The following is a 27,747-nucleotide window of genomic DNA, read 5'->3' on the forward strand; positions in this document are numbered from 1 at the left end:
GCCGTGCGTCCGCCGGAGGCTCCGCCCCTTGCGCCTCCGTGTGTCGCCCCGGAAGTGCTCTGCAGAGCGGCCGGCGTGACTCCCAGCGCTTCCGGCGGGCACCGGTGCTGCAGGGCTGGACTTGGGATTAGTTTAGCCATGCTGCTGGTGCGCGCCGCCTCGTCTCTGTGCCGGCGGGGGAGGCAGGTACGTGCGGCGGGCGGTCAGCCCTCGGTGCCTAGGAGGAGCCCTGTGTGCGGCCCCCAGTGCCCAGGAGCTGCCTGAGCCCCGCGTCTGACCCGGTCGTCGGCCTGGGTCATTGACTTGGCGCTCCGCTGCCGGTGCTTTGCGGTGTGCATATCAGCTGTAGGTTCAAGTTCGTAAGCTAAAGCACGTGGGGCCGGGGCCGGGCCTCCCGCCTCGGGTGACTCGCTCTCTCTGGATCAGTTGGGCTGTCATCTTTCTCCAAGTCCTTTTGCTGCCTCCTTCCCAGAAGTGGCTGCTGTGTATTTTGGATGTGCAGTTCTATATAGGAAGAGGTTTATGTTTTGGCCATGAAATAGTGTCCCGCCCCTTCCTAGTGTAGTTTGAAAAAGATTTCATCATTTTGTGTAGAGAACGTTTGGAGCTTTTGGGGGTCTGTCTTGAAGCTGCTACTTAGGACATGGAAGCCCTTAAAGCGCCCTTGCTGTGAGCCACAGTGAAGGGGAAGTGGAAAAAATGCAGAATTTAAACTAAAATTTATCTTTCCTATTAAAGTAGTTTTAGGAGCTATTTTCTGATTTTTTTTTTTTAATCAGCTCCAGTGTATTTTCAAACTGACATTTGGCAAAGGTATTTGCCCCTTTTTAATTTAGCTAATATTAAAGAGTGTACATCCTCTGCTGCCTTTTATGACTACTTCTTTAGTAATGGTGTTGCAAGTTTAAACATTTCTCCTCTGCCTTTCCAGGCTTTCCTGTGTTCACTGCAGTTTTTTGGAGAAAAGATATTCACCATTCTTTCCTTTTAATTGTCAGTGTCCCTTCTAAAAAGTGCATTGAATTGAACCCTTTTTGTTTCTTCAGGTTAATTGGAAGGTCTGCCGATGGAGTTCATCAGGAATAATTCCCAATGAAAAAATCCGAAACATTGGAATCTCCGCTCACATTGATTCTGGGAAGACCACGTTAACAGAGCGGGTGCTCTACTACACCGGCAGGATTGCAAAGATGCACGAGGTATGTGGTTCACAGTTGATGCCAGGTTAATTAGAGATTGGTTTTAATTGTCTTGTGCTTATGATTTAGTGAACTTCATAAAACCTGAGAGAATAATAACAGTAACATTGATTCTTTAACCAAAGTCACATACATAAAGGTGATACAGAGACTATCATTGTTAGTATCCTGAGCAGATTGTCGTTTAAGAATTTTAAACCAATAGATTATATCCTTAAGCAGCTGTTAAAATGGTTTTTATATGACTTATAATGATGAGTAAACATTTATAATGTTAAATGGATACATGCATTTAAAATTATGCATAGGTTTGAGCTTAAAAATACATTGGAAAAAATTATTTTAAATAAATTTGAAACTCCTGAACACATGTATCATGGAGGAACCACTGCAGCTTGAACTGTTTCTTCAGGTGAAGAATCTTTGTTAAATCATATACTTTTTATTTTTTAAAAAATACTTGTTGTCAGTGAACCTTTATTTATTTATTTATTTATTTATTTATTTATATATGGTGCTGAGGATCAAACCCAGGACCTCACACATGCCAGGCAAGCACTCTGCCACTGAGCCACAACCCCAGCCCCATAAATCATATACTCTTAAGAGCAGAATCCTTGCTGTGAATGCCTCTGTGTCCAGCTGGGGCAGAGTGGAAAGGATCTGTTTTCTGAACACCTGCTAATGAACTGAGGCAGGGATGGTGGGAAGGAGCAGTGCAGAGGGAGCAAGGATATTTCTAAGACCAGAATGTTCCCCTGGTCTGTCCTAGCAGTAACTGAAAATAGCTGTGAGAGAAGTGTGACCATTAAGATGGGGAAAAACCTGCCATCAGTTATCTACTTTATGAGATGCTCTGTTTTAACTGTTAGACATCTGAAAATTGTCTAAGTTTACCGTGTAGTGTTTCCATTTCAGTAAGGATTTCTTTCGTTGTTAGGATGCAAGGACAGAAGTCTGAAATGCTGTACTTGTGTTTAGGTGAAAGGTAAAGATGGAGTTGGTGCTGTCATGGATTCCATGGAACTAGAGAGACAGCGAGGAATCACTATTCAGTCAGCAGCCACTTATACCATGTGGAAAGATGTCAACATCAACATCATAGATACCCCTGGTGAGTTAGGGTTTTGCCTTTATTGGAACTCTGTCAAAGAAGCACATTGGGTTCTTTCTTCTGCTCTGACCTAGTTAAATTTTGAGTATCAAATTAAAGAAGCATATTACTAATGATTTCCTATTAGAAAAGACAGATGTGAGACCTGAAACACTTGACACTTACTGATTTCCTTGAAAAACAGTGCACATAAATATGAGTATAAGTTCTTATCTTTCACAGTCTATCTGACTCCAGAGTTTTCCAGGTCCTTACGTTTTGTAGAAGTGGTCTTGTGCTCTGAACCTGGTGGGAGGCGAATGGTATTGGTGAGCTGAGGAAACTGCATTCTAATTGGAAGACTTCCAAAACGAGGAGTGCTACAGAGTCTCCTGTAGTGCCTGTGCTAAGACTTGAGACTGCCCTTTTAAAACCCCACGTGCTGCTTTGTCTCTCCAGGCCACGTGGACTTCACCATAGAGGTGGAAAGGGCGCTGAGAGTGCTGGATGGCGCCATCCTTGTTCTCTGTGCGGTCGGAGGAGTGCAGTGCCAGACCTTGACTGTCCATCGTCAGATGAAGCGCTACAGCGTTCCTTTTTTAACTTTCATTAACAAATTGGACCGGATGGGCTCCAACCCAGCCAGGGCCCTGCAGCAGATGAGGTACTGAGCCTCAGAAGAGAGTGTGTGCTGATCTGGACAGCTAGCCTTGTATCCAGAAGGGCCGATCATAGCATGTTGCCAAACTCTGTTCTTACATTTTCCTTGATTAAAAACCATGTGTGTAACATACCTTAGTAAGCGAAGCATCAAATTCAGTAGTTTGGACTGTGATTTCATTAGCCACTTCCTCTGTGAAAGGGGGGGAAATGATGAACTCTAGGGAGGTTAAAGATGACTTCAGGGACTGTAGCTCAATGGTAGAGCACTTGCCTAGCATGTGCCATGCACTGGGTTTGATTCTTAGCACTGCATATAAATAAATAAAGGTCCATTGACAACTAAAAAAAATATTTAAAAAAAAGATGACTTCAGACGATATCTGGTAGTTGATGTTGTTTTGCCGTAATTAGAGAAGGTATAGTCTAGAGTAGATTCTAGAAGTAGTTTGCATTCTATGTGGACAAACCCGGAGGGTGACTTCTGTTTTAGCTTTGAGGGGTTTTGTTATATTTTAGTAAATACCCTTATGTATCGTGCCACAGAGATGAAATCCCTTTGTCTTCTGATAAGGCATTAGCAGGACAATAGTAAGGCTTCCCCTGCGAGCCACGGCCAGCGACCAGCGGTGCTTACAACCTTTCAGGTTCCCCACAGTGTTTCACCTGTTTCCAGTGAGGGGCTCGCTTTTCACCTGTGGATGTGAGTGCAGCCATAGTGTCCTGCTCCAGTTTTGTAGCACAGCCAATGGGGGTAGGTGGTAGAGGTATGGATAGGCTGAGAGTGATGTGTCTGATGACAAAATGGAATGGGAGTGATATATTTGAGAAAGTGAAGGTGACATTTTTCTCCTGGGGCTGTTTGTAATGTTTTCTTGGTAAAACTAACTAATGGTTTTACTTTTTGTCCTGACTTTCTTGGACTGAGCAGTAACTGGATTCTTTCAACCTAGTCTTTTCCTAAACTCCCAGGAAAATTGCCTTTCATCATTTTTTGATTACTTTGGTTCTTTCTTTGCTCCACTCCTATTTATCTGCTTTCTCATTTTGTAACTTTAATTAAGCTGATTTTGGAACTTCTAGATTTGGCCTCTCTGTCTTCACTTTTCTGTCAGGCTTTTTGTCTCCTCATTTTGTGCTGGATCATGAGTTTTTTTTTTTTTTTTTTTGGTTTTGGGTGTTGAGCCCTGGGGCACTTAACCACTGGGTCACATCCCTAGCCCTTTTTTATATTTTACTTAGAGGCAGGGTCTCATGAAATTGCTTAGGGCCTCACTAAGTTGCTGAGTCTGACTTTGAACTTATAATCTTCCTGCCTCAGCCTCCTGAGCCTCTGGGATTACCTTTTTTTTTTTTTTTTTTTTTTTTTCGGTGCTGGGGATTGAACCCGGGGCCTTGAGCTTGTGAGGCAGACACTCTACCAATTGAGCTACATCCCCAGCCTACCATTTTTTATTTTGAGACAGGGCCTCGCTAAGTTGCTGAGGCTGCCTTTGAACTTGCAGTCCTCTCTCCTCAGCCTCCCAACTTGCTGGATATTTAGCCTATCTTTTGAAAATATTTAAATATTTCAGCAATTATGTAGTTAATGTCTGTAAGCTTTCTTGTTTATGGCAACACTTTTAATTTTCTTTCTTGTAACTCTGGAGGTTAGTGCTGTTTCTTAAGTTGGTGTTTCTCTCACAAGCTCTTGGTTTCCTTCAGGTGGCAATTCTCAGATCTCTCTCTAGTCACCCAGGCAGGTCTAGAGTGTAGACTCAACAGCGTAGCTAGAGGTGTCTTCTCCCCGGGAATCCCTCCAGGTCAGTGCAGTTCCTGTTCAGTGGCTGTGCCTGCTTGGGGTGCAGCCTGATGATGAGAGTGTTTCCTATGAAAATTCTATCTTCAGATGGTTACACTCAATTCTGCTGTCAGTTGATCTAAGAATGAGAGGCGGCTCAGCCGTCCCTCCATCCTTTAATTTCTTGGCCAGCCCCTTGTTTTCCTCTCCCTGTGTTTCTGACTTCTCATATTCAGGAGAGGCAGTGGGAGAGCTCTTCCTCTGGACTTCTTTTTGTTACCCTTAGCAGGGTTGTAGCTTCCTGAGCTCCTGGAGGCTGGCTGCTGGTCTGCTCTCACTGCTTTCTCTCTTCTAACATACTGATGATACCCTTCTTATTTGTACAGTGTCTGCCATTGATTTATTTTTACATTTGTTATTTGAAAGAGAGTTTGAAAGAAAAAAAGGTAAATAGGCTATTTTTATTTTTCAGGTCTAAACTAAGTCATAATGCAGCCTTTGTGCAGATACCCATTGGTTTGGAGGGTAATTTTCGTGGAATTATAGATCTCATCGAGGAACGTGCCATCTTTTTCGATGGAGACTTTGGGTAAGTGCTAAAAATCCACTTGTTTTTGTTTGTTTGTTTGTTTGTTTTTTGTGCAGGAGATTTAACCCAGGGGCATTCAGCCACTGAGCCATATCCCCAGACCTTTTTTTTGTTGTTGTTGAGACAGTGTCTCATGAAGTTGCTGAGGGCCTCATTAAGTTGCTGAGGCTGGCCTTAAATTTGTGATCCTCCTGCCTCAGCCCTCTGAGTCACTGGGATTTCGGGTGTGTGCCTCCGTGCCCAACTACAAGTACACCCTGGGGCTGGAGTTGGGGCTCAAGTGGTAGATCGCTTGCCTGGCATGTGTGGGGCCCTGGGTTCGATATGCAGCACCACATTTAAATCAGTAAAATAAAAGATCCATTGACAACTAAAAAAAAAAAAAAAAAAAATACACCTTTATAGTTTTATACTTTAGAAAACATCAAAGAGGCAAGAGTATGCTCTTTAAACATAGAGTAAACTTAAGAGTATTACAAAGGTATATGTAAAAACTGTTAAAATTGTATGCATGTGGTTTAGAAAATGCAAGAAGCAAGTTTATGATTTTTTTCCTTCATGTGCTGCTGGGGATGGAACCGAGGGCTTCGTGGATGCTGGGGAGGCGCTGTGCCCCTGGGCTGCATCCCCAGCCCTTTCTATTTTATTTAAGGCAGAGTCACACCCAGTCACCCAGGCTGGCCTTGAACTTGGGACCCTCCTGCCTCAGTCACCCAAGTAACTGGGAGTCCTTACAGGTGTGTGCCACTGTGCCCAACTTGGTAACTTTTCCACATGGTATTTGTTCAGTCGACATTTGAGTGACCTCTGCCTGCATACAACTTTCATTTTCCACCGGTTGTCACATCTTGGTATTCATACAAATCTCCTCAAGAGCTCATTAAAACATGTAGCCTGGGCCCACCTCCAGAGATTCTGATTTAGTAGCTCTGGGGTAGGGGCTGAAATTAGTATTTCTAGAAAGTTCCCAGGCAATGCAGTACTGCATTTCTGCAGATCACACTTGGAGGCTACAGATCTGGTGATACAGAGAGTCCTGTGTCCTGAGGAACGAGCCTGTAGCAGGTCGCTTCTCCAGAGCTGTGTCTTGAGGGACCCCCTGCCTCTGCTGTGGAGTTGGGATCGCAGGTCTGGCCAGCAGGGAGTGGCACTGCGATCATGAACTATGGACTCTGTCCTCATCAGCCAGCTCGTAGGCAGGAAGAGGATGGAGGCTGCCCAGAAAGAGGGTTCCTCCCCCTGTGTGACAGCTGAATAAGGATGGCAGCGCTGATCTGTCACTCCTTAACGTAAGGCCCAAGGTGCTGCTGTTGTGGCTTTGCAGTCCAGCTTTTTCATGGCAAAGACTCAGAAAGGTGTTTTTGAATGAGTGAAGGGGTCCACTCCTAGAGTTAGGGAATTAGCAGGCAGCTGTTTCTCAGGTAGAGGTCCTTCTGTGTTCTTTTACATTGGAACCACAGACAGAGCCTCTCAGTGTGCATGGGGTTGTCTGTCTGTTAAAGGATGCAGAGAGCCTGCCTGGATGCAGAAGTCAATATCCAAGGCAGTGAAGAGTGCTCTTCAGGGTGTTAAGGATTATTTTCTAACTATAGTATCTTTTGTCTTAATGTGTTTTCTGAAAAGCTTATTTTTTTGCATTAATTTCCATTTCTAAATAAGCACCTTGAAAAGCCTTCAGACTGACGTTAAATAAGCAAATATAGTGACTTTTCAGGTTTGCTTTTTTTATTTGGACTTTACTTCTTGGTTCCTAGAGTGGAGATGAGTGTAAAGATTGAAATATGCCACGTTGTCTCACCTTATTTACTACAAACTGTGGTCAGGTTTGTTATTTTAAAAAAAGGAATAGGGTGCGATCTCTAATCCTGTTTGCTAGAGAATATGGTGTTCTAACAAACAAGTTTATGGTATGTAGGATTTTCAAGAATTCAGGTGGACTTCAAACAGGCTTACTTTGAATCGTGGCTCTTCTGTTATTAGTAGTACAGCCTTGGGCAAGTTCATCTGCATGTTTAAGTTTACTTATCTGAAAGTGTAAATAATAGCAGCTACTTCAGTGGAGATCAAGATTAAAAGATACCTGGTTCAGTGTTTGCTGCAGATAGGCATGGGTGCTCTCTTGACTGTACTTTCTGTTTAGAATACAGTAAAATAATTTCTGTAACTACATTGAAAAGAAATTTAATCTTTGCTTTAGTTGATACACTTCCAAGTGATTGTTTGGATTTTATAGTATATATTCATTTTGAATTTCCAGAATAAGATCAGACTAGTTTGTATTAAATTGGGAAGGATTTTGCATTACATCATTTATCATAATCTTCTGTAAAACTTGACTTGCATAAAAATAGAATTGATCTCTATTATAAAATGAAGGTTTCTTTCATCATTATACTGGACGATTGTTGCTCTCCTGTGTGCTAGTAGTGCAACCTTGAGCAAGTTACTTTGCCTGTGGAAGTACTTTTGTTCAGTATTCTCAATGAATTTTAAAGACATATTAGTCATATTTGCTATTTGAGTGCAAATATATCAGGCTCTTCCTTACCTAAAAAAATATTTTAACCATTAATTATATCTTTACTTGCGCTTTTTTTTTTATGTTTAATTGAGTACCATTAAAGTTCTAATGTGAAACTTCTTCTCTCAGTCAGACTCTGCGGTATGGTGAGATTCCTGCTGAATTGAGGGCTGCTGCAGCCGACCACCGGCAGGAGCTGATCGAATGTGTTGCCAACTCAGATGAGCAGCTTGGGGAGCTGTTTCTGGAGGAGAAAGTCCCCTCCGTCTCTGACTTAAAGGCAAGCGCTCTCAAAATAATTCTTAGCAGGTGTGGTGGTGCAACTCAAGAGACTGAGGCAGGAGGACTGCAAGTTCAGAGTCAGCCTCAGCAACTTAGTGAAAAGGGCTGGGGTGTAGCTCAGTGGTTCAGTGCCACTAGGTTCAATCCATGGTTCCAAAAAGAAGACCAAAGAAAGGAGCAATATGATTCTTATACTAGCAAGAAGATTTTTTTTCTTCTTTATTTTGGGGGGAGGGGAGAGGGCACAGTATGCCTTTTTTTTTTTGGTAGATGCACATGATATCTTTATTTATTTATTATGTGGTGCTGAGAATTGAACCCATTGTCTCACAGTGCTAGACAAGCACTTTACCACTGAGCCACAACCCTAGCCCCCACATAATGCTTCTATGCATGGGTTTTATTAACAAAATATGAGTGAAATTTAACATAATTGCTTTCTTGAAAAGTATTTGGCATGTCATATTACTTTTTTTGAAAGTAGTGAGTTGTGCAATATCGTCAAATGAGAACGGGGTCATAGTTTGTCCTAGGAAAAGGATACTGAAACAGTTAACCTTTTGGGTATGTCCTTACTAAAAAGAAAGAAGAGAAATATTAGAAAGTTACAACAGTAGGACAGGTTAAGATATGAGATTGCTAAGTATTAACAGACTAATTCTTGGTAGTTACACTGCTGTAATGTTTGGAAACGTTACATGAAGCCTTATTGGTTCCTTCACTTGATTGTAGCTCTATACAAATAGAGAAATTCTTGTCTAATACCAATAATCATTTTTTGAATAAACATTCTCCAAAGCAGATGTACAGATGGTCAGTATATGAAAGGATGCCAAACACTACTGATCATTAGAGAAATGGAAATCAAACAGCAACGCGATTCCACTTCATACCCATTAGGATGGGTCTTATTCCAAGCAGTACAAACTAAACGAGCTACTGGCGAGGATGTGGAGGTCAGAACCCTTGTGCGTTGCCGATGGGAATGTAAGGTGATCAGCTGCTGTGGAAAATGGCATGGCAGTTCCTCAGAAACAAAAGACAATTACCATTTAATCCAGCAGTTCTCCTTCTGGGGGCATGTCAGGGGAGAAGGGTGCAGGGACTGCAGCAGCACTCCTTACAGGACCAGAAGCCACAGTGGTCCTCATGTCCTTCAGTGGACAAATGCATAAACAGAATGCATTTTTTTAAACCTAAAAAGGAATGAAATTCTGATACATGTGACAACGTGGATGAGTCTTGAAGACCTTCTAAATAAATAAGCCAAGTTGCAGAAGAAGAAATATGTAATAATTCCACCTCTAGTTGTAGCAGGGGTTGTGGGAGGGTTAGTGGGGAGTTATTGTTTCATAGGTACAGTTTCAGTTTGGGATGATGGAAAAGTTATAAAGACGAGTGGTGGTGAGGATGTACAACCTTGCAAGTGCACATAATGCCACTGAACTATACACTTGAATATGGTAAAAATGGTAAATTTCATCTTATGTAGCTTTTACCACAATTTATAAAAAAGACTGATGTTAGTTTTCCCAAACCACTTGTACACTTAGCAGAGATCAGGTAAGCGAGTGTTGTGTGTAAGATTTATGGAGCTGGTAGTAAGTCAGACACAAAGAAAAGACCCTCTTATAGCCAAGGGTGCTGACTGATCACTTTCTTTTCGTCCTGTGTAAACTGGAACTGCATCTCATAACTTGAATCCTTTATCATTCACAAAAGCCTTAGCACTTCAGCCCTCTGATGGTGAGGAACGTACGGAGAAAATATAGGCCTGGCCCTAAGTGAAGTCGAGCATTGTATCCTGGGAACCACGATAGAGAGAGGTGTTTGTCTATTAAAGGGCTCTCCAAGATCACCCCCGGGGTCAGTAATTCACTAGGATTCACAGGACTTGGCACAAAGTCATCATTACTGTGATTTTTTTCCAGTGAGAGAGTACATAGCAAATTCAGCACAGGAAAATGGCACATGAGGTGAAGTCACAGGAAGCCACAGATAACCTCCACAGTCTTCTCCCGGTGGAATCATACAGGACTGCTGAGGTCCTCTGGCATGGGGTGGCACATTAGGGAAGCGCATTAGAGATGGGGTACTCTGCATAGACACCCTCTACCTTGCTCATACTCAAACTCCCACAAAGAAAGCAGGTGTTTGGCACACACCATGTTGGCACAGTGAACAATTCTTGCCAGTTCTGAGAATGGCGAGGACCCTCCTGAAGTCCAAGTTCCCAGAGAGCAACCAGGGGCCAGCCTTTCGAGGAGCCTTTACTAGGAAGGCTGTGGTCCTGTTGACTCTGCTGCCCAGTGTGCATGGCATCCTATTTCTGAATTGTGGTTGGATGTGTTACTAAGGACAGCGGAGAGGCAGCAACTTTCAGTGTAAAAGTGATTCTTAAGAAAACAAGAGAGCATTGGGGAAAACAAAGACTTTGTTGGGCAGGTTTTAGTCTCATTTCTATTTCCCTACCGCTCTCATGTGTTTCTTTATTCTTTAGGTGTAGCGAGTGTGGGAAGATGACCATATGTCCATACTTGCATATTTGGGAGAAGTGGGAAGTCAAAGATGTGATCTAATGGCTTATGGTAGCCTAAGTGTTTAGTGACCTAACAACTTCTGGTTCCTAAGAAGAGCAGAAGCAAGGCTTTAAGACAGTTTTCAGCCATAATTGCTAATTTACCATGCTTATTTTCCTCTTCGTATACCTTATTTTATTGTGTTCAGCTGTTGCCCTACTTTTCCTTGTAATGTTTAGAAATCGTGTCTGTACATGTTCTCCTTGAACTGTTTTGGGATAACCAGTTCTGTGTTCTCTCGTAAGGACTAAGAAATGATTACATGCTGCCATTTTCTTGCAGTGGCGATTCACGACCACAGCACTGTTGGCCTCTTCCAGCTGCTAGAGCTAATGCTCCACCATGCTCTGACTGAGCAGCCCTCAGCCTGCAGAACACGTTGGTTGGGCTTGCTTGAGGGAGGAGTCCTTATTCTAGAGTCCGCTACTGTCCTGTTCCTTCAGTTATGAGTTGTTTGTACAGTTTGGTTTCCTGTGTGTATTCATTGTTTTTTAATAGATATTACTTTCATACAGTTTAAACCTTTAAAGAGTATATTCCAAGGCATATAGTAAAAGCCCTCCTGTGTTCTCCCATTTTCCCAATTCTCTGCCCCTCCCTAAAACAGGTTACTGTGAATAGATCATTTTCTGCATATGTATTGCTTTTCCCTGTTTTACACAATTATTAGTATACAGTTTGCATTGTTCTACTTCATATATAATTTTTGGCCAAATCACAAATTGGTGAAAATTAGTGATTTCAAGAGTATCAAAATGTGAAAAAGGAAATTATTATTGTATTTTGACCTTAAGTTATAAGTTATTTGGGCCTGGTGTTAATCTCTAGTAGAGCCAGTGCTTTGAAGAATATCAGTTTATTTTACTCATTTGTAATTGCCCGGAAGCATAAAATTTTATGTTAATATGAATTATTAATTTTCTTTCTTTTTTTGAAGCTTGCCATCCGAAGGGCTACTCTAAATAGATCATTTACTCCTGTCTTTTTGGGAAGTGCCTTAAAGAACAAAGGAGTCCAACCTCTTCTAGATGCGGTTTTAGAATACCTGCCAGATCCATCTGAGGTCCCGAATTATGCTGTTCTCAATCAGGAGAAGTAAGTCTTGGCACTTGGATCTTAATTCGTGCAAAAACACTTCAAACCCTAACATTGGTTCTTCTAGTCACATTTATGATTTCGTTTCATAATTTGCAAAAATTGATCACAGTTTTAGTTGGGTAACTATTTGGGCATATAGAAAGGTGTTTGCTATTCAAGTTCCCAGTTATGTGTGTGCATTACAAGTATGATCTGTCAAGCTTTATGTCATTAGAAGGTTTTCTCATTTGGGACCAGCTAGTTTTAGCATTTTCTCACACACATATATATACACATATATGTGTGTATGTGTATTTATTTTTTGTTGTTGTTGTGCTAGGAAACAACCCAGGGCCACATGCATGCTAGGCCTCTGCACTACATCCCTATCCCAGTCACACAATATTTTTAAAAGCTTTAAGAAACAGACTTTTTAAAAATCTCTCATTTATTGTTCTTCTTTTATTTCTCTATCAGACCTTTTTAGTTTTTTAGTGTACTCCAGTCCTCTGTCTATGTAGAAACTAAGCCTAAGTACTTAACTCTTAGTGATCTCTTTCAGTGAAATTTTATTGTGGGTGAACTCAGAAATGTCATGTGTGCTTTTTCTTGAACAATACTCTGATAAGATAAATTGCTATAAAAAATATCAAATGTTTTACCTTATAGATTTATATTTCTTTAATTTTCAGTGACTCAAAAGAGAAAACCAAAATCCTAATGAACTCCCAACGAGATAGCTCCCACCCATTTGTAGGCCTGGCTTTTAAACTTGAGGTAAGTGACTTTCCTGAGTATTTAACTGCTGTCAGGGGAAGTTTTATTTTCTTTTAGGCTCTATTCCTGTCACAAAATGACTCCATACCTCATATGAAAGATTTGGAAATTAGAAAAAGGAGAAATAAGGAATTTCCAAAGTCCTTGGGTTGACAGTCCCTTATTCCTTTCTCTTCCCTTTGTGGTTTAAAATAATAGATTTTTTGATGTATCATACTACTTTATAACTTTTGTTTTCATTTAACATCAAAATACGTATGACCCGTGTTTCTATAAATAGTTTAAACACTGTAAATGGCAACCTTATTTCTATTAAGTAGATTTACCATAATTTGCTTAAAAATGTGTAATTATTGGACATTTTTGTTTCCAGGCTTTCACTGTTGTAAATAACAGTGGGTTTGCTTTTGGGAACCTGTCCTTAGGAACTCAAGAAAGGTCGTGTGTTAATATTAGCTCCAGTTTGCTCACATCTTTGTTGATAAAATGGAACTCTTAGAAGTAATTGAAAGTGTGCAGAAATTGTAGTTCAGTTAAATAAATTCAGGTAGATCCTTGCAGTGGAATATTACTCAGCTTCAAAAGTTACGTTTAGGTGTGTACTTCTTGATGTGGAAAGATGTCACCACTGATGGACCAGTATTGATACATTGTCAGTAACCAAAAGCCATGTTTTATTCCAATTTCCTTGGGTTTTGCCTGTGTCCCCTTCCTATCTCAGTGCCCCTCATGTGTCTTCATGTCTCCTTAGGCTCCTCTAGACTGGAGCAGTTCTTAGACTTCCCTTGTTCATGACAGAGATGTTTCTGAGAAGTGCTAGTAAAGTGCTTTGTAGACTCCCCTTGAGCTTCTTTAGTGACCAGACTGGGGCCGTGGTTTTTAGGAGGATGACTACAGAGATGGTGTCTTTCTTGTCACATCACATCAAGGGCCCAGACTGTCACTATGGCTTGTCACCTGGTGTTGGCTGTGGTAGGGTTTGTCAGGTTTCCCTGCTACCAAGTGATTCTTTGCTCCCCTTTCTTACTGCTCGGGTGAAAATTCCTCTCTACATCTGTGGGGGAGCAGGATCTACGTAGGGTGACTAGAATTTTGTACGGGAGACTCGCTCCTCTCCCACGTTTGTTTATTTATTCAGTTGATCACTTATTTTTATTGGTATGAACTTATGAATATTGACTTTGTATTGAAGTTATAATCCCTAGTTGGTTATTTTTGTTGCTCAAATTGGCCAGGCTTGCCACAGGGAACGCTTGCTTGCACTGTGTCCCCTTCCAGCTTTTGTTGTGTTGAATGCTTCCTGGCTTCCTGTCTCTGCAGGGTGCTTCAGGCTTGGCTTGTGTGTTCCGTGCCCAGCCATTTCTCCGAGGAGTCTGTTTCCTTCTCTGGACAGTAGTATTAGAATCCAAGATTCAGTGCTGAATGTGTTTTCGTTGGGGTGTTGCTTCTGTTCTTAATATTTTAAATGGGGAAAATACTGGATAGATTGCAAGTGTTAAAAGTGGTTATTTTGGGGGTGGGATTTTTCTTTGGGGACCTTCCTGTTTTTTAAAGAAATTTTGTTAACATTTTAAAACTAGAAAAAAAAAAGTTTAAATTAAAAAGTTTAACATTGCAGTGAAAAGATTTATGCATAAAACTTAAATAGAATTACTTAGGTAGAGGGGGGTGAAGGGAGGGGAAGGGGTATGGGGGTAGGAAGGATAGTAGAGTGAAACAGACATTGTTACCTCATGTACTTATATGACTGCCTCACCTATGTGATCCTACAATATGTATAATCAGAAAAATGAGAGATTACACTCCATTTATGTGTGATTTATCAAAATGTATAAATGCATTCTACTGTCATGTACAACTAATTAGAACAAATTAAAAATTTTTTTAAAAAAATACATGTCGGAGTATTTTCTTAGGATTCCTAGAATAGTAATTACTGTGTTCAAGATACAAAGTATCTTAATGTTTAATGGATTGGTTTATATGGCCAGATTACTTCAGATTGCTTTCACACTCTCAGAGTTTGTGCTGGGTTATTTCAGTATCAATAGTGCTGAGTATTAGGATTTTCCTGATTTAATTAATGAAAAATCCTATAGTGTTTCATCTTGTCCTACTTCCTGCTGACAGAGAACTCTCAGTGGTGTTTTCAGTGCAGTTAGGCTTCTTTTCTAATTTATTTATTTTGTCTGTTTTTTCTTATTGGATTCAAGTGTGTTATTCAATTGTGCCACCTTTTTTTCTAAAAAAGTTAATGTTTTAAAAAATAATTAGCAGTTTAAAATTTATATAGTCAAGTATATCAGTCTTTTTCTTTTGTTGTTCCTTCATTTTTAACCATAGAAACCCTCTTCTTTGTGTGTCTTAGGTAGGATTTACTTTTGTTTCCTTTGCTTTCTTATGGTTTTGTTTTTCCACTGTTAATCCAGCTAGAATGTGGTTCTGGTGTACATTGTAAGGTAGATCTTAATGTATCTCCTCTTACTCCAAATAGAAATCAGTTGTCCAACTGCCAGTTTATGAACAATTGTGTTCTTACTTTTCCACTGATTCATCATGTTTCTTTTATCATCTATAGACAGACTTATTTTACATTTTAGATATTTATTTGTACTGTACTGTATGGACTGTTAAGTCTAATTTGTTCTGATTCTGTATTTTTTGAGCACCTAGTATTTTTATATTAGTCAAGGTTAGTTTCTTCTCTTTACCATAGTTTTTGAAAAATTTGTTTTCACCTGAGTGAATTTTTAAATCCTTACTCAAATTTTTAAAATCTACAGTGGTGCACCCCTTTAATCCCAGCATGTCCGGGGGCTGAGGCAGGAGGATCACAAGTTCAAAGCCAACTTGGGCAACTTACACTGTTTAAAAATTTTAAAAGGGCTGGAGATGTAGCCCCGTGGTAGAGCACCCCTGAGTTCAATCCCTAGTACCAAAACACAAAATAAAAAAACAAATTTTAAAGATCTGTTGGGATTTGATTGCTATGAGTATATTCATTTGCTTCACAGAATTCTTGTTTTTTTCCCATGTGGTTATTAAAGGCTGCTTTAGATATGTAGTATGCTCCTACTATTCATGGTGTTTTTATTGTCTTTTCACTATTATGCCTCATTTTTGTTTCATCTCTTCCAGTAGTAAACTGAACTTAAGAAATAATATTAGAAGGCAAAGGGATACTTCCTTATGTAAACAATGAAAATTTCTTTGCTAATAACTTTTATTTCAGAGGAAACCTAAAAAGTATCTTGGGTTGTGATACCAAAAGATGGATCAGCAGCAGCCATTTAATTTGTTTTGTTTTCAAAGCCAGTGTCATGTAATTTGTGATGATAAACGGAAATGTATATAAAATTGAAGATATTTGAAGGTTGCTGAGAAGCTTTTCTCTAATTCTGACTCTTATGTTTCTCTTTGTTCTTCTGCTGTACCCCGTCTTGACTTCCAGGCAGGTCGGTTTGGACAATTAACTTATGTCCGCAACTACCAGGGGTTGCTCAAGAAGGGCGACACCATCTACAACACGCGAACCAGGAAGAAAGTGCGGGTACAGCGGCTGGTGCGCATGCACGCCGACCTGATGGAGGCAAGTGAGGGGCGGGCCGCCCTGCTCTGGCTGGACACTCGTCCTCCTGGCCTGTGTCATCTCCAGGGAGCTGTCTGCTGTAGCTAAATGGGCAGGTGCTGGGACTGGTCACCAGCTCCTGGTTGTGAGTCCCTCCGTGGCAGGGTGCAGGGAAAGGACAGGTAGGCCCCTAGACTCAGCACGAGGTGCAGCCCTCTCCTCAGTGAGCATACCAGGTAGGCATTTAGGACAGCAGAATGTGGTTCCTGTGGGGCGGTGAGCATGACACATTCATGTGGCAAGTGTGAAAGACCGGTGTAACCTTAGGGCTTTTAGTCCTGTTGTCCAGCCCCTCGCAGGGCCATGTGGGTTCCAGAATCCACCTGAAGGGTTAAATCTGCTCTGACTCTGCCCTAGCCTTCTCAGTCCTTTTGGTTAGGGCTTGGCAGGAACACGGACTGAGTGCATGAGGTTGTACCCACTCCACTCTTCCACTGTCCGGCCCTGTGTTCCTGGGGAAATTCTTCAGCCTAAGCAAGATCTTAAGAATTTTTGGGGGAGCCATGACTTTTCTCTCTCCTGAGAAGACGAATGTGCTGTCTTGAAATCAGACAGCTTGGCCACTTTGTGAGATAGGCAGCTGGGGCAGGCTGGGAGGACGAGTGGTTGTCACGGCTCTCATGGGCCAGCTGCCAGGAAACACATACACCTGCGTAGTCATTAAAGCAAGACACACAGCGCACTCACCGCTCCACAGCTGCTGTGTATGACTGTCAATCTCAGGGGACAGCTCTGGGAAGCTTGGCAGCAGTGCTTGGTTCTTTGCCTTCCTGTGTTTTTTGACTGCTCGCATCTATGAGAAATTTGATGTATTTTTAGTACAATGTGCTCCATTCTCCTGCCGTTGAAAAACTTCCTTTGCAGTTTTCCTTGTACATGCCTATTGTACACGATCTCATTGTCTAACTGGGTAGCACAGATAGTACATGCTGTTTAATTCTGGGAAAACAGCTTTAAAACTGGGGCACAGTCACTACTTGCATACTTCAGATCCTTTGTGTGATGCAGCTGTAGCTCTGAATTTTCCATCTAAAGGAAAGTCTTGTCTATTGAGGTGTAGTGTAGTTCAGTAAAGACCCTGCTGAAGCTATCCTGGCATGGTTGGTGGTTGGTGCTGCCTGGGGGGAGGTTCTGCTTTGTGCTGTACAGTTTTTCTTGTGCAGTTACTTTGTAGTCGTGTCTTGATTTGCATTGCTTCTTTACTCAGGATGTTGAGGAAGTGTATGCCGGAGACATCTTTGCCCTGTTTGGCATTGACTGTGCTAGTGGAGACACGTTCACAAGCAAAGATAATAGTGACCTTTCTATGGTAAGCCCTTCCATTTCAAAGCTTTTTGTCATTTGCATTTCAAAAGTGTTTTTATTTAGTGTGTTTAGTATTTCAGAAAAACAACTACCAAAGTTTCATTGAACGCCATGGGCATCAGGTGTATTGTGGCTTTGTTGACTGTAGCTCTTGAATTCCAGTTAGACAACTGCTCTGTGTAAGCTAACTTACTTGGTTTTTCTTAGAAAAATCATTCTGCAGTTCTCCAGAGTTTAATGTGGAGAAAAATCTCCACTAGGTACCAGCTGGACTGTGGTCCTGACTCCTCCGTGGAGCTCTGCAGCCCAGCTGGGTGCCTCTCTAGTTGACAGCAACATGAGTCTGGTTCCAGTGGAGTGCTGCTTCCTCTTAAGAGCCAACCAGTGAACCATTCTCTCAAGCCGATTGAGCAATGCAGGACCAGACCATAACTCAGAGATAGCAGAACAGGGTGCAGCCGCACAGACATACTGCAGCAGCTTGCCTTTGGAACTCAGAGGTCCCTTTTCATTGTCGAGGGGTCCTGAGGGAAGAGAGTGCTCAGGCAGCTCCTGCATTGAATCCCGTCACTCACTTCTCTTTTTTGCTGCTATAGGAGTGGGCACTCCTCCACTATGACCACTTGTTCCTGAGAGTGGCCCCTCCTGAATTCAAAAGGGTAGAGTCCTTAGGGCCCAGGTAGTTTACAGGAGGTCACTTCCACAAGAGCTGATCTGACAGAGGAGCACTTTAATAGTTGCCCATGTCATAAGATGAACTCATGATTTCGTAATTTCAGTCTTTTGTATAAAATTTTCTCTCTTGCCTGTGGTGTTTACATGTTGATTTAAAACACTAATAAAAATAACAAATCTAGAGTTTCTGTTTGAGGTCTAGATGAGAAGAGCATGCCATGTTAGCACTGCGACGGGAGTCGTTAGGGCCCTGCCTGCCGAGGCCTGAAGGAGGTGCTCCTGGCTGGAGGCCTCACCTCTGCGCACTGCCTGCACCTGCCCCTCCGTGAGCTGTGCTGTCGCCTTCCACGCCTTTCACGGCTGTGAAGGGCTTATAGTGTTTGTTGGAGGTGTGATTAAGATGTCCTTTGTAGAAAAACTTTTTTAGGACTTTGTTTTCCTTATAGTAAATTTTAATGAAATACAGTAACTTATTAGAAGACTTCAAATGTCAAATGTAGCCAGGAATTCCATGTGTCAGCATTTGGATTCATTGTAGGACTGAATAGTTAATAAATAAATAGATGTTATTTTATTTTGGAAGTGAGAAGATTATATTAGTGAACAACTTTATTAATATGTTACATTAATGTATTAACTTTTTTAACATAAAAACAAACCAAGATATATATTGTCTGGCTAAAGATGTTGGCTGGTGTTTATCCTTTCATAATGTAGCACAGTAAATGAATCCATCCTTGATCTGTTTAATACAGTTTTTGAATTCCTTTTCTGTTCTTTTAAAAAATATTTTAGGAGTCAATTCATGTTCCTGATCCTGTCATTTCAATAGCAATGAAGCCTTCTAACAAGGTAGGTGCTTGATTTAAAGTTCAGTATATCACAATAAAAACAGCTCTTTATTTGTCCTGGAGTGCACATGGTATTTTGTGATAACCAGCAGTCCTAATGGTCTGTTACCTCTTTTGGTATTAAGATTGTTTTTTTTTTTTTAATTTATCAATATGATCCTATTAATTCCTCAGTGTTTTTTAAGAAAATGGTGGCATTTTAATATTTTCCAGACTACTTTATAGCTCTTTGCTATGTTATAGTGGTTGATGTTCTTTCTTGGATTCTTAAAATATGGAAAAAGGGGAAATGGGAATATTTGTCCTCTGTTTTTGTGAAACCCACTGTAAAGTACATGTGCATGTTGGGTAGATGTTTTAGTTGGCTTTTTCACTGCTGTAACCAAAAGACCTAAAAAGAACAATTAGAGGAGGAAAGGTTCATTTTGGGGCTCATGGTTTCACAGGTCTCAGTCCATTGAGAGGCCATCCTTCACCTGTTTGAGGAATCCTGAGGTTTTCCAGATCTTTTCTCAGTGTAGAAATGAGAAAGTGGAGGAGGCCAGAAACACAAAATGGCTGCATCTTCCCAGTGACTCCAGGAGGGGCAGCCTTCCTCCTTCCCAGCAGATGTCATCCTTTGTTCCAGGTGCTTTGCTGAGGGAAATGCGAGTTGGGAGTTTAGAAATGAAGCGTAGTATCCTTTTCATTCCAAAGTCCAGAGCTTATGTAAAACATTTGACTGGATAATTCAAATGCATCCATAATCCAAAAGATTTTTGGTGTCTCTCTAGAGTTGTTTATATGTTAAAAAGTTTGAAAAATGTCTGCTTGTTTGTAAATTAATTTAAATCCCTGCATTAAGCCATGAGTCTCCACAGGGCGGGCAGGGAAGATGCTTCCACTGTACGGAGGGTGTTGGCTGGTGCGGGGGAAAGGCAAGAGACCAGCCCATCACTCACCCAGATTCAGTCCCAGTCTTGCCACACCAGCTGCATAGCCTTATGCAAGTTGCCTGACCTCTGTGAACATAGTTGCCTCCTCTGTAAAAGATGGATAGTTCTGTCTTTCAGCATCGTGGTTAGGTTTAAGATGATGTGAGAGGGCATGTTTTGGTTCCAGGCATGTGGAAAATGATGGCTGTGAGCACTGGCGACGTGGGGCATGATGGTTTTCCATTGCCACCATGAAATTGCTACAAGCTTCGTAGCTTAAAGCAGTACAGGCGTATTCTGCAGTCCCATAGTGTGTGTCAGAGACTCGCACATTCTCAGTGGGCTACATTAACCAAACAGGGCTGAGTTCTTTTTGGAGGTTCTAGGGTAAAGTATCTTGCCTTGCTTGCTCAGGTTGTGGACAGAATCCAGTTCCCTTGGGTGTATTATTGGGGTCCCCATTTCCTCACTGCCAACTGAGCACCATGCCTATCTTCTAGTGACTGCCTACCTTCCTTGGCTCATGGCTGCCTTCCGTCTTTAATGCCAGCAACAGTGGGTTGAGTCCCTCTCGTGTTTTAGCTCACTGCATCTCTTCCCCAACCTTCTGCCTTCCTCTTCCATTTTTAAAGGTCTTCATGATTACTTTGGGTCCACCTGGATAATTCATAACAGTTTCCCTATTGTTTGTTGCTCTCTGGCTGTGTGGTGTTCAAGCTCATACTATTTTTTAAAAAGGCATGGAATAGACCTAGATAGGAATTATCTTTACTTCTTAATTGCTGGGGTATTTGATTTCATTCGGTAATGTTCTTTCAAAAAATATCATTGCTTATTGTGCTTTGTAAAACACATGATTTTTCTTCTTTTAAAGAATGATCTGGAAAAATTTTCGAAAGGTATTGGCAGGTTTACAAGAGAAGATCCCACATTTAAAGTTCATTTTGATACTGAGAGCAAAGAAACTATTGTATCTGGAATGGGAGAATTACACCTGGAAATCTATGCTCAGGTAATGACTAACCAGGAAGTTAAGGGGAATTATGTAATTACTGCTAAGTCAATAGTGCTCAGTGTAGTGACTATAAACTCAGTGCTTCTTCAAGTTTCACTCTGGTTTGTATCCACATGTGGTGTATAGTTTCTTCCACTGTGTGTTACAAAAGAGTTATGTTTTTTTGCTCTCTGAACTTTTATTTGTTCAGTATTGTGGACTCTAGAATCAGGGCTGAGAGGCATTGCAAGCAGATCATCCATCCCCAGGCCTTGGGTACCGGGTCATGGTCATAGCCTTGGGGAGACGACTTGCAGTTGCATCTACTCTTTAGGCCATTTCTTCTAAAGTCAGGGCTTGCGGATCATTATAGGGCAGTTAAAGGAGGCTGTTCCTGGGAAAGGTCATATACGTCCATGTAAGTGAGAGCAAAAGTAGATGACTGGAAATTGTGGAGTGACCATTTCTTTGAGGCTGAGAAAGAAAATTCTGGCAGCATTTATGTAAGAAACAGGGAACAATGGTGAGATGTGAGCAGATAGATAATTGGCCGTAAGTGTAAATTAAGCATTAAATATCACATATTTAATCCTTAATAAGATCCTACAATGATTTAAGATCTGTTATATTTGAGTGAATGCTACTCGGTGCTTTAAGATGCTTAGGATTTTTTCTTTCAGCTTATTTTTAAAAGTTCAATATACCAAAAAATTATCTTGCTTTTTTTTTTTTTTTTTAGAGATTGGAAAGAGAATATGGCTGCCCTTGTATCACAGGAAAGCCAAAAGTTGCCTTTAGGGAGACCATTACTGCCCCCGTCCCGTAAGTATACAACGTAATCATAGACTTCGAGGATGAAACTGTGACTTAACTATGGGATGTACAGAATCATTCCTGTTACAAAGACATTTTCATGTAGTGGTACTTTTTATTATGGAGTAATATGCAGTTCTCTACTATAACCATGACATTATACAGAGTGATAGTTCACGATTTGTTTGGCCCCCAGGCCAGATACCAGTGAGGACTGACGTGCACATCATTAGTAGACATGTCTGCGCTCCATCTCAGTGAAGGGTCCTTTTACTCCTTCTGCGCTTCCTTTGGGAGACGACTGTTATGTTTTACTTTTGTCCCATATTGTGGATGCCAGAGAACTTGCATTTGCCAGGGGATAATCTCCTGGAAGTAAGGAAAAGGGGTGGTATGATAAATTTTAGAGAACAACTCAGAAGACACAGTGGGTTTATACTTTGGTGGTAACAACACAGTCTCCACCAAGAATAACAAAAAGCAGGCTAAACTGCTACCAGTGTAATCCGTCAGCCTGGTCCCTGTCTGAGTCTGCCCAGGTTCTGAGTTAGAGGCAGATGAAGGAAGTGCACTGTGGCCTCAAAGACATGGAACAGAGACCAGCGGTACTGTACCTGTGATACGATGTCGTGGAGCAGGATGGTGTAGTCTAGCTCAATGAAGTCATCGTTCCTTTGCTGTGACAAACAAAAGCCTGGTGTTTAAAACCATGCAGCTGGCAAAATGACATTTTAATTTTAAAATGGACTTTGATTATTAGATGATTTTAATACTCCCACTTAGGTTAAAGAAAAAAAAGAATGTCATGATTTATTTTAATTTAGCCTGACAAAAAATTAAGTCTCTTACGTAAGCATTCTGTCAAACTACATTTTAAGGTCATGATTTTCTATTCTCTAAACGTTGTTTGTATGTTTTTACCTTCCAAGTTGTGGGAGCCACTTAGCATTATTGTGTGTAGCTTATTACTTAACCATTAGTGTTTCCATTGTGGAGAAAATCATCACTTAAGAGAAACCAGAGCATTGAATGTTCACATTAAAGAAACCAGTTTTATAATAATAGAAATTCTCTTCTACAAAATGGAAAATAGTAATATATAATCAGCGTGGTTATCTCATTTTGTAATTAAATCTTTGTTCTATACTGTTTATTACTTTGGGGATAAAACGTATTTATGCCATCAGCCACACAGAAATGCTGTGCCCGCACAGTTTAAAACCATCACCAGAGATTTGCTATGCCGTATGTGTCTCCTTAAGGATTAGGAGTGACGTGCCAAGCCAAGCCCTGGAGTCCAAGGTGCAGCGTGGCTCCTGGGGCTCCTTTGTTGAAACATGGTTGTAAATGTGGCCCCAGGGCCAGGTAAGAGCATGCTCTTCTCTCTATGGTATCTTCAAGTAATCTTTTCTTTGAATATATCAGCAAGTAATAGTGCATACATCAATAAGGGTTTTTATATGTCGGATCTCAATAAGTAAAGGCAGATAATATATAGAAACTGAGGCTAAACTGAGTTAAACCCCTCTATTGAGGTTTTTGTTAATACTTTAAAAATCACAATTTGGTGAAGGGTTACAGGAGTTTTTTGTTGTTGTTTTTGTTTTTTGTAAAACTACTAAATTGTCTGGCATACATATTGCTAGAGAAAAAAATGTTGGAAGCAAGGTTGATGTCTGTGAAATCTGTTTCTCAAAATGTTGTGATGTGTAGGTTGGGCCTTTGGCATCGACTCTGAGTACTGTAATTGGGCATCTAAAGTGGTTACAAAAGCCTGCAGAGAAAAGGCAGGCGCTCCAGCTGCCTCACGGTTTGTCACCAGCAAGCCGAAACAAGTCGGCAGGGAAGTCCTTTTTTCTCATGGAGCTGACTAAAACTGTTGTGGCTTCTTTGCAGTTTCTTGATTTCCATTAGATACTAGTCAGATTTTTTTCTCCTCTTAACCACTTAATACAGCTAAAATCAAAGAATTTATTCATAGATTTTTAAGGTCTAGAAAGATGCCCTTCCTAATGGTCTTGATCTCAGACATAAGGAAGCATAAGGGTAGCAACAAGACGCGAGGTTGTCAGGTGTAACCAAGTGGGTGGTAAAAGAAAACTGCAACAGGCTCAGAAGGAGTAGTGGGAGCGCCAAGGGGCAGCACGCCGGCTTCACAAAGACTGCGGTGCTTCTGCTCTCCTTCAGACTGAGCCCCGGGAGTGGCACCAGCCTTCCACAGGGATAGCGACAAGTGATGTGAAAATGAATTGGGGTTGCTAAAGGGAATAATCTGTATTGGGCACAAAACTGCTCTCAAGACTTCACTTCTTGAGAACTCAGCTTCACGCGACTGCCATAAAAGGTGGTCCTGAGGACCTTTCCGTAGAAGGTTAAAGATAGGCCAGATCATTATAAGGATTTGGTGTGCCTGGGGTTCTGTCTTGCCTCTACCAATAAAACTCTCCAGAACTTTTTGCTCGAGAAGAAGGTTTGAGTGAAGCATCAGAGTTAATTAAGCCTAGCACGAAAGGTTAAGAACCATCAGGACTGAGCCGCTTGGGAAGGTGCAGTGTAAGTGCTGCTCATTACGAGAAAGTGTTTCTTTGAAACCCTTGGCTTTGCCTTGCTGCTGCTGTGCTTCCTTGTCAGCCTGTCCCAGGGAATGCAGGCTAACATGGCACTAGGAGGAGGAGCACAACTTTTGAAGCCAGAGGGACCTGTGGTTTGCATCTGTTGGCCAGCCCAATCAAACTGGGTCAGTTGCTGTTCTTTGGACTCTTCTAACGCCTTGTATTCTCTAGTCAGGACTGACTTCTTCAGAACACCAGGTTCACTACATTAAATGCAAAGTGACCAGGAACACTATCCAACTATGAATAGCAATACTTTGTTAGCATTAATCCTGCCAGTAGTGTGCTTTATAGAGAGTACTTACCACTTGCTTGACAGTTTGAATTTTTACCATTTTATACCATGTGTTTTCAGTAGAATTCTGCCATATTATGTAACCACAGGCAACCCAGGCTAAGTGCCGAACTGGAGTCATTTGTGGAGATACATTTCCAAAACTGTCTGGTGGGAGAGACATTTATATGAGAAACGTGATCATGTTATATATACAGTTCTAACCTTAAAAAAATTTAAATTCTAAGTCATGTCTTAGTTTTCTTCAAATGTGTGCAGAAAATAATTTAATTAAGCCTTGGATCTCTAAAGTTCCAAGTCTTCTTTCTTTGTTGGCTTGATAGGAAATCAATCTTGTGGTCAAAGCCAGTATATTTCCAACATGGTTAACATCTGACATTTTAAGCATAGAGTTAATTGAGATTAATCTTAACATTTTTTCTACGTCCTGTGTATACCTGGGATATTTTGTGCTTCTAGTGGTTCCTTTGTGGACTTGAGTCTTTGATAAAAAGTGTTATCCTCTTCATCTGGGCTCTTCCCAGTTTCTCCTTGAAATGTGAAGGAGACTTCTGGTGCAGTGCCTTGTCCCACTGGTGGGTAAAGTACTTCAGCTGTGCAGTTCACCGTGACTTGCTGTCGGAAACACATTTGCGAAATAGCCGTATGTAGAGATGGCATGCATTACTGATTATTGTTCTGTGACACAGGCTTCAGAGCATTGACCCCAAAGGGGTGTCAGACTTGATCCCCAGTGCCTGATTTCAGAGGCATCTAACTGGGCCTGTCCCATTCCTTTTCTAAAGTTATCAGGCAAGTACCTTAAACTGGAATTCTTATTTATAACTTATTAAGTCTCACAGTCTTATAAATTTTAATCCTGAAACTTTAAGTATATTTCAGTATAAATGGAGCATCCATTTGTGAGACCAGATTTTAGTCTCATTTTACGTATCAACCCAAGACTGGTTACTTTTTAAGTTTTTCCATTACTCTTAACTTCCTGCTCCTGAAATAATCTCAAATACAGATATAACATTCTCTATCTAAGACATAAAATTAACAGATTGCAGCATTAAATTATGCTTTGAAAAGTTGTCTTTGTCTAGCAGCTCAAATGCCGGTTAATGAATTTACTTATATTAGCCTGTAGCTCTTCAGAATTATACTTAAAAAAGCAAGACTTTAAAAATTCCAAGATGGTTATGGTGAAAATTGCAGTTTCTTTTAAATTTATTTAAATAATTCAACAGGTATATAATTTTTTAAAATTTCTGTGCCCCACAAGGGGCCTTAGCAGTGGTCTTAGTTGGTCACTGGTTGCTCATGGATACCTGAAAGCACTTGCCTGCCTTCTCTAAATGCACAAAGACAGAACTGGAAGGGCAGGCGTAAGGAATGGAGAGTGAATGACTTCACTCAGCCACAGTGGGCAGAAATTGAGACTGCCCTGTGAGTATGTCACTTCTTAATGTATTTGAACTGAAGTGTGGTCTGTTTTCTAAAGAGTTCAGTCGAAATAATTCAGGATATATATCCGCACACAAAGATAGTAAATTTTGGAGTAAACTTACAAAGCTGGCCCTTGTAAGCTTTGACAATATAACCATATGGTCAGTGTTTAAGAGAGTCAGGGATTTCACAACAATTTTTAAAAATTAAAAGTCTAAAATGCTATGGATTTGATCAAAAAAAGATGATTTTGAATATTCAGAATAACGTTTTATTTGCTTAAAAGGACATTTCACTTACTTTTTGTGTCATTTCTTCCACAGAAAATTTAAGGTGATACTTGTGTCCTCTTCCTGGAATATCCTAAATTTAAGAAAATGTTAGGAGAGAAAATAAGTCAAATATTCACATTTTTAGGAAATGCATTCTTCTTTGATGGGGAGAGGAAGGCTGGCTGGTGGAGGCATGATTAAGGCCATGCATCTTGAGAGAGGCATGTCCACCAGTCAGCTAACATCCAGTTGAGCAGATCTCTGTCCTGTCTGTCTGGATCAGGACCTGAGGCAGATTACTGCAGTGTTTGGAGACTGGCTGCACTTAAGTACTGTTTTAACTTGTGTATCAGCAGCCCTGCAAAATGATTCTTGAACAGTTTTTACAGGAGTAAGACAAACATTTAGATATTTCACTTGTAAATCAAGAGGCAAATTGGGAGTTTCTACTGCTTGTACTGTTTGTTGCTGTTTCTGAGGAGAAGCTCTTCCCTGTCAGCTCTGAAAACCTTCGGTGGTTAAAAAATTGTATCTGATGAATGAAAATAGGGACCACCGAAATCTAGTAAGGTGGGCATGCTGCAGTCCTGAGCATCCTCCAGTTCCAGCCTTCCCCGGCTGCAGCCCAAGGCGGCCCCCTGGCGTGGTGGTTACAGCCAGGCTCAGCCCACGGGCTTGGCTTTTCTGACTCCATGTCAGCTTCTCCTGCTCTTTGTTTCCCCCTTGATTTTGGTCAAAGGATCTAACAAGGATCAGTTCTTACAATTTAGGCAGTGGAGTCCTATGGAAGATGGAGTAGCAGTTAAGAAACAGTAGCAGTTTTAAGATTCTTTTGAATGATTGCTATGGTGTCACCTAGGAAAAGTGTTGAAGTTAGCATAATTCCCTATTTCCTTGTCTCGGTGGGCGCAGAAATGGTATTGGCCTTTCTCCCTTGCCGTGAAGAGAATGAACAGTTCCTGCTGTCTGCAGGGACCGGAGCTTAGACCACCCCAGGAACGTTAACTTGGGGGGCCGGAGGGCGTGGGCCTGCACCACCCACTGTACTTAGCTCCCCGCTTGCTCGTCGGGGTCTGCACCCGGGACACCTGGCGGGTCTGGTGGGACTCACCTCCAGGCGGGCCTGCTCCACCTTCTGCACCAGGAACACCTGGTGGGGGGTCCCGTGCTGGTAGTTGATGCAGCTCTCGGCCACCGAGACCGCCCTGGAGGCTGTGTAGTGTTCTGGCGGGATCTCCATGCTACGGAGCTGCCCAGACCCAGCGCTGTGCTGCCTGGACGAGGCGGAAACTCCGCTGCCTGGCTGGGCTGGGCGGGGCGGGGCGGGGCGGCGCGGCGCCGGCGCGGCCCTCCTCTTCCTCCTCGCCGGGGAGTCTGCTGTGGCCCCGCCCGTCCCGCGG

The 27,747-nt window shown here is 41.5% G+C and overlaps 2 protein-coding genes across 3 annotated transcripts in view; one reads left to right on the forward strand and one right to left on the reverse strand.

The window, feature by feature from the left end:
- The first annotated feature begins 30 nt into the window (after nucleotides 1–30).
- The window catches only part of Gfm1 (G elongation factor mitochondrial 1), a 39,818-nt gene continuing 12,101 nt past the window's right edge, over nucleotides 31–27,747 (forward strand). For both annotated transcript variants that reach the window (XM_047563342.1, XM_047563343.1), the window contains exons 1-13: nucleotides 31–186; nucleotides 1,047–1,199; nucleotides 2,181–2,313; nucleotides 2,752–2,956; nucleotides 5,205–5,321; nucleotides 7,972–8,122; nucleotides 11,641–11,798; nucleotides 12,473–12,557; nucleotides 16,009–16,146; nucleotides 17,393–17,494; nucleotides 18,961–19,017; nucleotides 20,805–20,942; nucleotides 21,664–21,746. In XM_047563342.1, coding sequence (XP_047419298.1) covers nucleotides 139–186; nucleotides 1,047–1,199; nucleotides 2,181–2,313; nucleotides 2,752–2,956; nucleotides 5,205–5,321; nucleotides 7,972–8,122; nucleotides 11,641–11,798; nucleotides 12,473–12,557; nucleotides 16,009–16,146; nucleotides 17,393–17,494; nucleotides 18,961–19,017; nucleotides 20,805–20,942; nucleotides 21,664–21,746 — 1,568 coding nt within the window. In that variant the 5' untranslated portion in view covers nucleotides 31–138. The remainder of the gene's footprint in view (nucleotides 187–1,046; nucleotides 1,200–2,180; nucleotides 2,314–2,751; nucleotides 2,957–5,204; nucleotides 5,322–7,971; nucleotides 8,123–11,640; nucleotides 11,799–12,472; nucleotides 12,558–16,008; nucleotides 16,147–17,392; nucleotides 17,495–18,960; nucleotides 19,018–20,804; nucleotides 20,943–21,663; nucleotides 21,747–27,747) is intronic.
- Nucleotides 21,839–27,682, reverse strand: Lxn (latexin). Its single transcript, XM_047563344.1, has 6 exons — nucleotides 27,459–27,682; nucleotides 26,376–26,438; nucleotides 25,082–25,259; nucleotides 24,655–24,791; nucleotides 22,352–22,414; nucleotides 21,839–22,106 (listed from the first exon to the last, which is right to left on the reverse strand). The coding sequence occupies exons 1-6, from the start codon at nucleotides 27,585–27,587 to the stop codon at nucleotides 22,008–22,010; spliced, it is 669 nt and encodes a 222-aa protein (XP_047419300.1). The 5' UTR covers nucleotides 27,588–27,682; the 3' UTR covers nucleotides 21,839–22,007.

Source organism: Sciurus carolinensis, chromosome 9, assembly GCF_902686445.1.
Source record: "Sciurus carolinensis chromosome 9, mSciCar1.2, whole genome shotgun sequence".
In the NCBI taxonomy this organism is placed as follows: Eukaryota; Metazoa; Chordata; class Mammalia; order Rodentia; family Sciuridae; genus Sciurus; species Sciurus carolinensis.

What these genes read in the sequence shown, in the direction of transcription:
- Lxn (XM_047563344.1), bottom strand. Translation starts at nt 27,587, where the DNA reads ATGGAGATCCCGCCAGAACACTACACAGCCTCCAGGGCGGTCTCGGTG. An exon ending in TGGAGCAGGCCCGCCTGGAG is followed by an intron (nt 26,439 to 27,458) that starts GTGAGTCCCACC and finishes TCTTAAATTTAG; the next exon opens with GATATTCCAGGAAGAGGACA. An exon ending in TCCACGACATCGTATCACAG is followed by an intron (nt 22,107 to 22,351) that starts GTACAGTACCGC and finishes CCTTACTTCCAG; the next exon opens with GAGATTATCCCCTGGCAAAT.